The sequence below is a fragment of the Helicoverpa zea genome, chromosome 19, assembly GCF_022581195.2.
Source record: "Helicoverpa zea isolate HzStark_Cry1AcR chromosome 19, ilHelZeax1.1, whole genome shotgun sequence".
NCBI lineage: Eukaryota > Metazoa > Arthropoda > Insecta > Lepidoptera > Noctuidae > Helicoverpa > Helicoverpa zea.
The window spans coordinates 9,891,133-9,903,424 of record NC_061470.1 but is presented as its reverse complement, the minus strand read 5'-3'; the positions used below and the strand labels follow the sequence as shown (position 1 = coordinate 9,903,424).

The 12,292-nt window shown below is 39.8% G+C and overlaps 1 protein-coding gene across 1 annotated transcript; it reads left to right on the top strand.

The window, feature by feature from the left end:
* Positions 1-305: 305 nt before the first annotated feature.
* Positions 306-3,413, top strand: LOC124639772 (cytochrome P450 6B5-like). Its single transcript, XM_047177239.1, has 2 exons — positions 306-1,755; positions 2,808-3,413. The coding sequence occupies exons 1-2, from the start codon at positions 306-308 to the stop codon at positions 3,005-3,007; spliced, it is 1,650 nt and encodes a 549-aa protein (XP_047033195.1). The 3' UTR covers positions 3,008-3,413.
* Positions 3,414-12,292: the final 8,879 nt, after the last annotated feature.

The following is a 12,292-nucleotide window of genomic DNA, read 5'->3' as shown; positions in this document are numbered from 1 at the left end:
TTGATTTACTTCAGGATAAAATTTCTATTTTTCCTGCAACTTTAAATACTTACTTAATCGCAATTAATTAACCGTAATGACCATCAAAAAAACATATTTTTATATACCTAATGATGACTTGTATTTAAGTTACAAAGTACGCTGGTAAACTCGACTTATGACAGTAACACATAAGAATCATATTTCCGCCTATCAGTCGCGCAGATAAAGGGGCTAGACTTTTCGATACTAACACCTTCTTAAGTAATCTGTGTCTCTGTATGCGTGTGTACGCACAATGTTGTAACCATGTGTGCGTGGTACCAATGATCTACAAAAGATACTGCTTTGGCCCACAAACGCCAGTTGTATCCAACGCGGTTACCAAAATGAACGCCCTACTCGTTCTCGCGGTTCTAGTGACCGTTATTATTTATTTATTGTACGTACTTACAACCCGAAAGTTTGACTATTGGAAAAAGAGAAATGTGCCGTACCACAAACCTTGGCCACTTTTGGGTAACTATGCAAAGTATATTCTGCAATTAGAATACCCGGGACATACGATACAGAAACTTTGTCATAAATTCAAGGATCAACCATATTTCGGAACTTACTATGGCACAGAACCTGCACTTGTGATCACAAGTCCTGATGTTCTCAAACAAGTTCTGACGAAGGACTTTTACTACGTGAACGGAAGGGAGTCGTCAGACTACTGCGGAAGAGAAGTTACGACACACAACGTGTTCTTCAATGCAGGAGACAAATGGAAGATTGTGCGACAGAACCTGACTCCACTCTTCACGTCTGCAAAGATGAGGAACATGTTCCACTTGATAGAAAAGTGCACTCACGTGTTCGAAGACATGATTGACTACGAAACTGGTATGTCCAAAACAATTGAAGCAAGGCGATTCAGTGCTAGATTTACCATGGACTGCATATGTTCTTGTGCCTTCGGAGTGGAAGCAAACACCATGGCACCGATCCACGGAGACGACACCAACCCCTTCAGATTCATGGGCAATCAAATATTTGAGATTTCCTACGCAAGGGGATTCAAAATTGTCTTCAAAGCTATCTGGCCATCTATTTTCTACGGTCTGGGATACCAACTTTTCCCGCCAGCAGTAGACCAATTCTTTGGCAAACTATTGAAAGGAGTGTTAGAAAGTCGCAACTACGAGCCATCGAGTAGGAACGATTTTATTGACTTGATTCTGGGTTTTAAGAAACAGGATGTCATAACTGGTGATAGTATAACCAGCATGAAGACTGGTGAGAGCAAGAAAATCACAATGAAGGTTGACGATGAATTATTATTGTCTCAGTGCATTATGTTCTTTGCTGCGGGTTACGAAACATCCGCGGGTACAACGAGCTACACTTTATATGAACTGGCAAAAAATCCTGAAGCTCAGAAGCGAGCTGCTGATGAAGTTGACGCTTTCCTTCGTCGTCATAACAACAAAATTAACTACGATATTGTGCACGAATTGCCTTTCCTTGAAGCTTGTGTTTACGAAGTTCTTCGCATGTACCCGGTCCTAGGCAACTTGACACGTGAAGTGATGGACAATTACGTGTTACCTTCAGGGGTACAGCTGGACAAAGGAGTGAGGATCCACGTGCCAGTATACCACCTTCATCACAATCCGGAGTACTTCCCAGACCCATTCTCGTTCCAACCTGAGAGGTTCTTACCAGAGAATAAGGATAAAATCAAGCCAAACACATTCTTCCCCTTCGGTGCGGGCCCTAGGTTATGTCTAGGTAAGTTTTATTTAAATCAAGAAACTTATCTTCCCAGTTTGTTTCATTAGAATCGGTCTCAACTTTGACTTGCCTTGTCAGTCGTTTTACAAGCATTTTCTTAAAAAATGATAATTTTCTTTTAGCATATAAAAAAAAACTGTAATTACCTTCAAGTTTACATAATATTTTGTATCAGCGTCTACATAATTGTGAAAGAAGCCGCCCTAATCTTCACTATAATCATGTTAACTTCACTGAAGGTTTTTGTCCAAATGATATTTGATTAGTTTAGAGTCAAAATAGTTTTTTTTTAGTCTAATCGGAGTATTTTCTGTTAGATCACGTTATTTTTGTTTGTAACCACGAGCAAATGAACTCAACCGATGTTATTTAGGAGTCAATAATGGCTAATCTAACATAATGTTACTGTTGATAAAAGGTATCCTCCAATGTAATTAATTGCTACATACATTGAAAGGGTGCGTCCACATCTGGCGAATAGGCCGCAAATGTGCAGCTCGCGAGCCGTTTGCGACCTGCCCGCGAGCTGCGCGCTTGCATTTTTGTTCGTGCGCCGCTTCTGCGCCGCCCGCGCGCAGTTCGCGCGCCACCTAAGCGCCGTACGCGATCAGCGCGCAGGCGGCGCGCGACGTCTGACATCTTCGATAGTACTGAGCCAGTATACGGAACTGTAAGGGCGAGAGCTGAGTGCGCGCAGATCGCGCGCCGCTCGCGCGCTCTATACGAGCCTTGCATGAGTTGCGCTAAAGAGGCACACCAAACTATTGCAGTGACTGCACGCGCGCAGCTCGCAGACAGCTCGCAATCGGCTCGCGTGCTGCGCATTCGCGGCACATTCGCCAGATGTGGACGCACCCTAAAATCAAAAGCAAAACTAGCCGTGGAAACTTGTGCGTACCCAGATAAACACATATTGAACATAAAGTGTAATTATTTTCATTTGTCACCAGATGTTTATGCCAATTGTTATAAAGTATCACTACCCATTACTTTTATCTTGACCTATTAATTTACATATTTTATAACACCATAAAATCTTTTGTCTCCAGGACTGAGGTTCGCGAAAATGCAAGTGATCGCGGGTCTCGTCACCGTCCTGAAGAAATACAGGATGGAGCTATCAGACACCATGCCCAGAAACTTGATCTTCGATGCCAGGACCTTACTCACGCAGCCCAAAGACCAGGGTATTGATCTTAGGTTCATTGAAAGAGAAGGATGGGAAAGTAGAAAATATGTACGAGCGTGAACTAAGAAGACAGCCGATGAATAGCTAAATTATTTTGTTAAAAGACTCGAGTGTGATTTACGGTGGTTTCTATAATTTATCCATCCCTTAATTTGCGATTAGAGATTGAATTTTAACGTAAGCTCCACATGGCTCCATCATATAAATTATGTCTATCTCTCGCAAAACAACGGATCGATACATTATAGAAATCTGTTGCTTTTAAGGGACTTAGCACGAACCTTTTGATGTAAACAGCTTTCTGTGAGTTACCGATTTTATAATGGCTCATTTCTTCCTGCCAAGATTACACATTCTATATTGCAAGGTTAGTGCTAAGTTCATGAATTGACGGTTATCGACAAGCCCAATGAAAATTGTCTGATTCCTTACTTAATTTTTAATAAATGATTGATTTACTAGCAAATATTTTATTTTGAGATTTAGCTATTCTTTGCGTCTACAGGTCCCCCTCCAGTAACCCTGATATATTCTTAAGCAGTCTAAATAACACTTTGCTCTCCCTGTCTTCTTATAAAACAGTTATCATCACAGGTGATATTAATATTAACATAGAAAACGAAAACTCTTTCCTTGATCCTCGTTCCCAAGAATATCTTAATGTTCTTGCATTCCACGGTTACCTTCCCGCTCACACCAGTCCAACAAGAGGTAACAATTGTTTAGATCATCTTATATTAAAAACTAAACTTACTTCCCTCTCCTTTATTTTTGATACGACTATTACGGATCATTCGGCGATCCTCCTATGCCTAACTTTAAAGCCTCCCCAAGTCAAGCATGTCGTAACTACAATAACCAAAACGGACTTTGATTCCTTAGACCAGCACATGCGAGACATCGACTTATCACCAATTTTTACATTCACTGACCCCAATATCGCTACTGATTACCTTGTAAATTCACTATCTCATGCAATTAAAAATAACACTGTGGTTAAAAAAATTCCTAAACGGAAAAGCATTTTGAAGCCCTGGATTACTCCAGGACTACTTAAGTGTATGAGAAACAGAGACCGCATGCACAAAAAAATAAAACAGACCCCTGATAATTTAGTCTTACGAGTAACGTACTCAAGGTACAGAAATTTTTGCACTAAAATTCTCAAGAAAGTTAAGAGACAGTTTGATTCCGAAGAGTTAAGGAAAGCTGGCAGTAATTCTAAATTGATATGGAGTACAGTCAAAAGAGTAACTAATACATCCAAAACATTAAACTCTCCCTGTGGTTTAGTTTCTTCTAAAGTACCTTTGACCCAAACGGTGAATGAAGTAAATGACTTTTTTGTAAGTATTGGTAATACGCTGGCAGAAAGAAATATTGAAATACAAAATACACGTTTCCCTATTACCCAACATACACAAAATCACAATACATATTCAAAATCTTTCGTCCTTCTTGACACAGACACAGACGAAATTGCTTGTGCTATTCGCTCCCTCAAACCAAATGCTGCAGTAGGACACGATGGCATTTCTACCACATTTTTAAAAAGGTACTGTAACACTCTGACGCCCGCTTTATGCCACATTTTTAATCTTTGTTTCCGTACTGGCATTTTTCCAACTTCTTTTAAAAAGGCTATTATCCACCCCATTTTCAAGGGGGGTGATGCAACGTCTGTTAATAATTATCGTCCAATTGCTGTGCTTACATCTTTATCCAAAATCCTCGAACGATTGATTAATAAAAGACTAATTAACTACTTAGAAACCAACAATCTCTTATCTACCAATCAATTTGGCTTCAGAAAGAATAAATCTACCTCTCAAGCAACTTTAACTCTCGTCAATAAAATAGCTGAACATCTCAATAACCGCAAAAAAGTCCTTACAATCTTTTTAGATCTGGCTAAGGCATTCGATACCGTCCCTCCCCATCACCTGTCCTCAAAACTTGAATTACTGGGCGTTAGAGATACACAGCTGCAATTGTTTCGTTCTTACCTCACTGGCCGTTCCCAACAAGTAAAAATACTTAACGTGTTGAGTGATGAGCTCCCAATCTCATACGGTGTGCCTCAAGGCAGCGTGTTGGGGCCCACACTTTTTCTGGTGTTTATAAATGAGCTCTGTGATCTTGCTTTACCTAATGGTAACATTACCTCTTTTGCCGATGACACGGCAATCACTTTTACAGACACCAATCGGCTCAACCTTCAAACCACAGCTCAAGCTGGATTTAACCGGATTTACGATTGGCTCATTTGCAATGGACTCACTCTTAACACCTCCAAAACAAAATTTATGACCTTCTCGATGCGATCCCTATCCCATCAAAATGACCAGATTGAATTAAAAGCTCACACCTGTCCGAACAGTACTCAATATTGTCAATGTCCCCACATATCTTCTACTGACACCATTAAATACCTAGGCATTACTGTAGATAAGCATCTAACCTTCAATCCACACATCCAACATCTTACTGGAAGAATTCGCAAGCTTATTTATGTGTTCAAGACCTTAAGACACGTCGCTAATGCCACTATAATACGCACTGTATATTTTGCCTTGTGTCAGTCTATTATATCTTACTGCATCACCACCTGGGGTGGTGCTGCAAAAACTCACCTCAAACAATTAGAAATAGCCCAAAGAGCCGTTCTTAAGGTATCCACTTTTAAGCCAATACTTTTCCCCACATCAGAATTATATAAAGAGTGCAATGTGCTTACAGTGAGACAACTTTTCATTTTAAATATTATTCTCCACCAACATAAAATAACACCACCAATTCAACCCACACACAGAAGGCAGAATAAAATTTGTAACGGCCCCGCTCCTCATTTTACTTTCACTAAACGCTTCTTTTATTACCTAGGTCCTTTCTTATACAATAAAATTAATAAATTTCTTCCGATACATATGAATACTTATAATAAATGTAGAAAATTAATTCATGAATTTATTACTACCAAAAATTACGAAGAAACTGAAAATGTGGATGAGAGAGTTGTGGATGTTAAAAACTTTCGGGTGATCCGACAGGTGTTTAAGATGGTTGCTTTTTGGAGCATGTGGAGTGTGTAAGCAGGCATGTGGAGAGTGTTGAGGCTTTGTTGAAGGGATTTTGGAATGATACCAGTTGTTGAAAGAACAATAGGGACAATGTGGACAGTTTGCGCTTTCCATTGTGTTTTAATTTCTATTGCAAGGTCTCTATATTTGCTAAGCTTTTCAGATATTGTTGTTTGTATGTTGTGTGAGTTAGGTATGGCTATATCTATTAAATAAACCGTATTATTAGTTTTGTCGTGTAGTGTTATGTCGGGTAGTAGTTTCTTTTGTACTATCGCTCTACGTTGGTCTCCTATCCTTTGCCTGCTTACTTGCATGTCGGGGTATTTATCTAAGAATTTTGTATGGAGAGTGGGAAGGTATGCTTTAGTGTCTGTTTCTAGGTTAGTGAGTTGGAGATAATTACGCAGGATGAATTCGTTCATTTCAGCGCTCCATTTCCTGCGAATTACGGCAGTGCTAGTGTTGGGTACAGGGTCTCTGACAGAATTTGTCTCCTGTACAACATCCACCGACTGTATGCTAGCTGATGATAAAGATGGTGATGGTGAGATGCAGAAAGATTGTGATGATGACGCGATTGATGGAAAAAGTGATGAAGAACATGACGACTCATCGTCATGTGGTTCTGCAGCAGTCTGGGACTGAGCAGTTGGTTGCGGTACGGTGCCCCCCCCAGAATACGAAGGGCAGCCCAGGCTGGAAGCCATGGGGCGGGATTCTCCGTCGCGATTCGCTTCGGTACCCGCCTGGGGTAAAACTCTATTACGTAGTCGCATTTCATGTAATATGAAGAACCTAGGAAGGTTTCTAAAAGACGGAAGAAAACACCGAAGTGCAGGTGAAGGGTAAATCTAGGGTAAGGGAAAGGGGTAAAGAAGGAAGTAAGGAAATTTAGGAATTTAGGACCGTTAGTTGAGAAGGGTTATGTCAAGGTGTAAAGACAAATGAAATCATTTTTAGTATCTCCTGGTTACCCACGGGTACAGGGTCGTCGTGATCTTAGTGACTATCTTATTGTGTTCATGCCTTCCCGCATGCCCCCCCCCCCCACCACGTCAAGGTGGCCCCTTAGGGGGGTTATTATTATTATTATTAATATTTCTTTTTTTTTTCTGTCAGATGGCCAAGTTTAAGCAAACGGTCAGCCGTTCGCGCGTGTCAAAGAAACAAACAAAATTGCACACATACACACACAACTTCAACACACAAAATTAGTTCAGAACAGCCACCGCCTTACAACTTCACTCACTCATTTAAAGAGGGTTATCTTTATAATATTGTTACGGTAAAGTTACAAGAAAAATAATAGGCATGATGACAGTAATCAAAAATCATTAAAATAATATATTTATTAAATTAAACTTGAAGCTTGGAATATAAAACGCGCATTGTTTTCTTTATCAATAATGTGATTAATATGTATTTTTATAAAATAAAATTACGAAATAAGGCAATCCGCTATGATATCTTGAACACCAATCAGAGCTCGTGACGTCATCTCTCAAAACAACTCGCGCGAAAGCGCGCGAACGTCACATTTCGTTATTGTGAACTTCCACTGCGATCTTTGTTTTTAATCAATTAATTGTTTATAACACGAGTTATGGAGCCCGGATTTATCAAGGCAAACAGCGCTAATTTGCCTAGAATTGATATCATAATGCTGGGAAAGTTTTTGGCATCAAATAAAGATTTTTGTTCAGCTGAATTTAGAAATGTTAAAACTTCCATGTAAGTATACTAGTTTAATTAAAAAACAATGAGAGATGAAACCTAACCTCGAAATAGTTATTTACATTATTAACTATGCTAGAATCAAGAGAACTATGTAATAACTTACATCAAAGTGATCTTCACAAAAATAAAGTTATACCCTGGGCAATATTGCTTTTGAATCTCGCCTTGCAAGTTTAAGCCACTTGTTTCGTATTTTTTTATTGTGAGGAACGTACACAAATAACTTATCAGGAGTTGTTTTGGATGTGTTCATACACTGGGGGCCCCACAACACCTATGCCCTTTCGAATTCATATTTAATAACACAAAAAACTTAATTATTGCACGAGCGTTGTTTACTTGCGTCTTGTAATTTCAGTCGTGACAACAAGTGACGACATGACACTGACAAGCGTTTTCGCGCCGGATTCAAAGTGGACAGAGAAAAATGCAATTATTTGATAAAAAAAACTTCGCATTTTCTTAAAATTAATAATTTTTCATATAAAATAGACGTATACCTACATCATACAAAGGAATTTAAAAATTTGTCATCATACCTATTGGCAGGACACAAAAATATTCTCACAATATTACATGTTAGTGGGAACACCAAACACCAGAACTTTCTGAAACCTGTCAGTTCGAAGTGTGAACCGATGACTCTTTAAAATGATCAAAAGATTCCCGAGAGGTTGTTAACAGGAGATCTGGAACTCTCAATACAGTCTACCTGGAGAGGTTTGTTTCATGAGATATTTTAACCAAAGAATTAGTTATGGAAGGCTTATTAGTGTAGATAATATACTAATTTAAAATAACCTGTTAAATAGGGTTCGTATTTGTCTATTTAAAGATTCTCGAGAACTGTTGGTCTGATTTGAAAAGTTATTTTATTGTCATGAAGCCCATTCATTGAGGGACAGCTACTTAGTATCATATAGTTCCGACGGTACAAGAGCTAAAATATAAATAACTATCCGTTTTCTGGCGGTGTCACTCGCGTCCCATGGAATCTACTGCCCGAACTGGGATAAAATATAGCCTACGGGGCACTCGATGCCAGCCGGCGAGCGGGAAACCTCCTCCGCCCTTGCTTTAGTAATGTCTTTCCACGAGTCCGGGTGATACAGGCACTAACGGTCAGCACTTCTAGCAAGGGGTTTTCATTAGTTTTTTGATCGGTTTTGATCACGCGACGAACCGCGGGCGATACCAATATTTTGACAGACCGAAGTGGAAAAAAAACAAAAGCGAAGCCCGTCATGGCAGGAAAAATAAAAAAGATAGAAATGAGGAGATGACCAAGAAGTCTGAACACTACCTATCAGTGAAAGAATTTTGGAAATGCGAAGATTGCCCCCTATATACTTATACATATATACTTACTATATACTTATAGGGGGCAATTTTCGCATTTCCAAAATTCTTTCACTGATAGGTAGTGTTCAGACTTCTTACAAATTACAAATGACAACTTACAAATTTTACCACTTTTATACTATGTAGTGATTTGCATTCCATAATGTTACAATCAGCGATATACCTCTATTCGGTTACAATAGATGTTGAAGAGGTAGGTAACTAGGTACAATTATTGACCCCGTTAAGACACAACAAAACACGGCATTACAAAATTTGAATAATAAAAAAAAATTGCATGAAATGGAATTGATTATCACATACCTAGATTTTTTATCTAAGTTTAGGAACTATTTTATTATATTTTATATATTATTTATTTGTTTTAATTAGGTTTTTGTGATTTTATTAGGTCTATTTATAACAAGAATTTCAATTATCCTACTTATATTATAAACTAGCTTCTGCCCGCGACTTCGTACGCGGATCCTGTCCCTTATGCCAGCGACTACGGGGTCAGCAAAATCAAAGATCTGAATAGTCGCAATAGACGTGACCATAGGGATAAAAGTAGTGATTCTAATTAGTCCGCATTTAAGTTGTGTGTGGCAAAAATATTACGTAAAAAAACATTAAATTGATGACAAAGTCGTGGTGACTTAGTGGAATTCGTGGTGGTTTAGTGGGTAGAGAACCAATCTCTCAAGTATGAGTGTGCGTCTTTGATTCCAGGTCTGGCAAGTGCCTGCCAATGCAAGTTTTCTAAGTTCGTATGTACTTTCTACGTATATTTTGGATACCAATGACCGTTATTTGGAGGGGAAGTTAAACTGTAGGTTCCGACTGTCATTGAACATTCCATTCTTGGCAGTCGTTATGGGTAGTCAGAAGCCAGTAAGTCTTACCAAGGGGTGTTGGGTTGAGCGGGTAACCGGGTTGTGGAGGTCAGATAGGCAGTCGCTCCTTGTAAAACTCTGGTACTCAGTTGCATCGTGACTGGAAGTCGACCCTAACATAATTGGGACAAAGGCTCTTGAGATAATAACGACAATAATAATGAGATATAGGTACCGCAGGACATCTGAGGCTGATGACGGGGACCCCGCGGGGCTATATATACTGAGTTCTCCAGGGAGTGTATACTGTCCCCAATCTCCGGCCGGTCGGAGTGAACCATGACGGGGATAGGTCTCACGCCTCTGGCTTGGCTTGGCCGTCCAGAGTTGAGTCGCTAGAGCAGGATTAGTAGCCCTGCTCGGAGGGTAGGTGCCTCATGGTAAGCACAGGGAGCGCGTAATCTGCGTTTAAACACCGCCGAGGTATCCTCACCCTTCAGCCGCTCATGTCCCTGTTACCCTCTTGTTGCTATTCAGTGACTGGTTCCCGGGGGCCCAGTAAGTGAGGTGGCGAGTCTCCACCTGCCGTTTTTACATGTACCTAATACATTGTCATCCACTAACATCCCATCACAATAGCCCAAGTAGTTTTCCTCCATAGTGAGCAATAGTTCAGCACAGAACCGGGGATTGTCTTTTTTTTAACGACGTCCACCGGGGATTGTCCTTGGATTCATTTCTATAGTGTATAAAGGGATAATCGTCGGTTTTGTGTCACCATTTCATTAAAGTTGTCTCAAAAGGACTTCAGCGTGTTGGCTTCGGCCCCACGTTTGCCTCCCAAAAATTCGGAACTCTGTAGTCCCGCCGAGGTATCCTCACCCTTCAGCCGCTCATGTCCCTGTTACCCTCTTGTTGCTATTCAGTGACTGGTTCCCGGGGGCCCAGTAAGTGAGGTGGCGAGTCTCCACCTGCCGTTTTTACATGTACCTAATACATTGTCATCCACTAACATCCCATCACAATAGCCCAAGTAGTTTTCCTCCATAGTGAGCAATAGTTCAGCACAGAACCGGGGATTGTCTTTTTTTTAACGACGTCCACCGGGGATTGTCCTTGGATTCATTTCTATAGTGTATAAAGGGATAATCGTCGGTTTTGTGTCACCATTTCATTAAAGTTGTCTCAAAAGGACTTCAGCGTGTTGGCTTCGGCCCCACGTTTGCCTCCCAAAAATTCGGAACTCCGTAGTCCCGAGGTCTGGAAGAGACATACAAAATAATAATGAGATATAACGCAACAAAGTTAGAGAGTGGGGGCTCGTGACGCCACGTCTAGGTATGTAAAATTTGTACTAAGCAGTGACTTAACACGAAATTAAAGCGTTATTGTATCTTCGTTATTATTTGTTTGTGTGAGAGAGAATAGAAAAATACGTCAATAGAGAGTGCTTATCAAATTGAACCACTTTTGCTAAAACGTCATATCTTCATATGCTTCATATAGTCTAGCAGGGCTCCTGGAGTTCCACATCAGGTGTTTTACATCTTCAATTTTTATAAGTCAACAGAGAGTGCTTATCAGATTGAACAACTTTTGCTAAAACGTCATACCTCTATATGCTATAATCTAGCTGGGCCCCTGGAGTTCCACATCAGATGTTTTAGATCTTCAATTTGTATAAGTCAATAGAAAGTGCTTATCAAATTGAACAACTTTTGCTAAAACGTCATACCTGTATATGGTACAGAGAAGCTGGGCTCTTGGGGTTCCACATCAGGTGTTCCAGATCTTAAAATTTATTATCTCAGCTGAAAATGCTCATCAAATGAAGCAATTTTTGCCACGGCACCATATTTGTATCTCTTATAGTTTTATTGGTCTGTTGGAGTTCTGCATCAGGTCTTCAAGTTTCGAAGATAAATTATAGCCTATATGTTGACCAGGCTTAATACTGATACAACAAAGAAAAAATCATTGAAATCCGTTCAGTAGTTCGGAAGATTAGCGTGTACAAACAAACAGACATACAGACATACAGACATACAGACATACAGACATACAGACAGAATTTTTTTTTTGGATTTGTGCTCCATTACTGTTTCTAAACCCCACCCAATTATTATTTTTTTAATATATTCAATGTACAGACACAGTTTTTTTACAGATTTATTATATGTATATATAGATGTGAAAGTTTGTGAGAATGTATGGATGTATGTTTATTATTCAATCACGCAAAAACGGCTGGACCGATTTGATTGAAATTTGGTACGTAGATAGGTGATACCCTGGATTAACACATAGGCTACTTTTTATCAACACACCACGCGGGCGAAGCCGCTGGC

Excerpts from the sequence above, each read along its gene's own strand:
- LOC124639772 (XM_047177239.1), top strand. The coding sequence starts at position 306 with ATGATCTACAAAAGATACTGCTTTGGCCCACAAACGCCAGTTGTATCC. Across the intron at positions 1,756-2,807 it reads GGGCCCTAGGTTATGTCTAG|GACTGAGGTTCGCGAAAATG; the intron begins GTAAGTTTTATT and ends TTTTGTCTCCAG.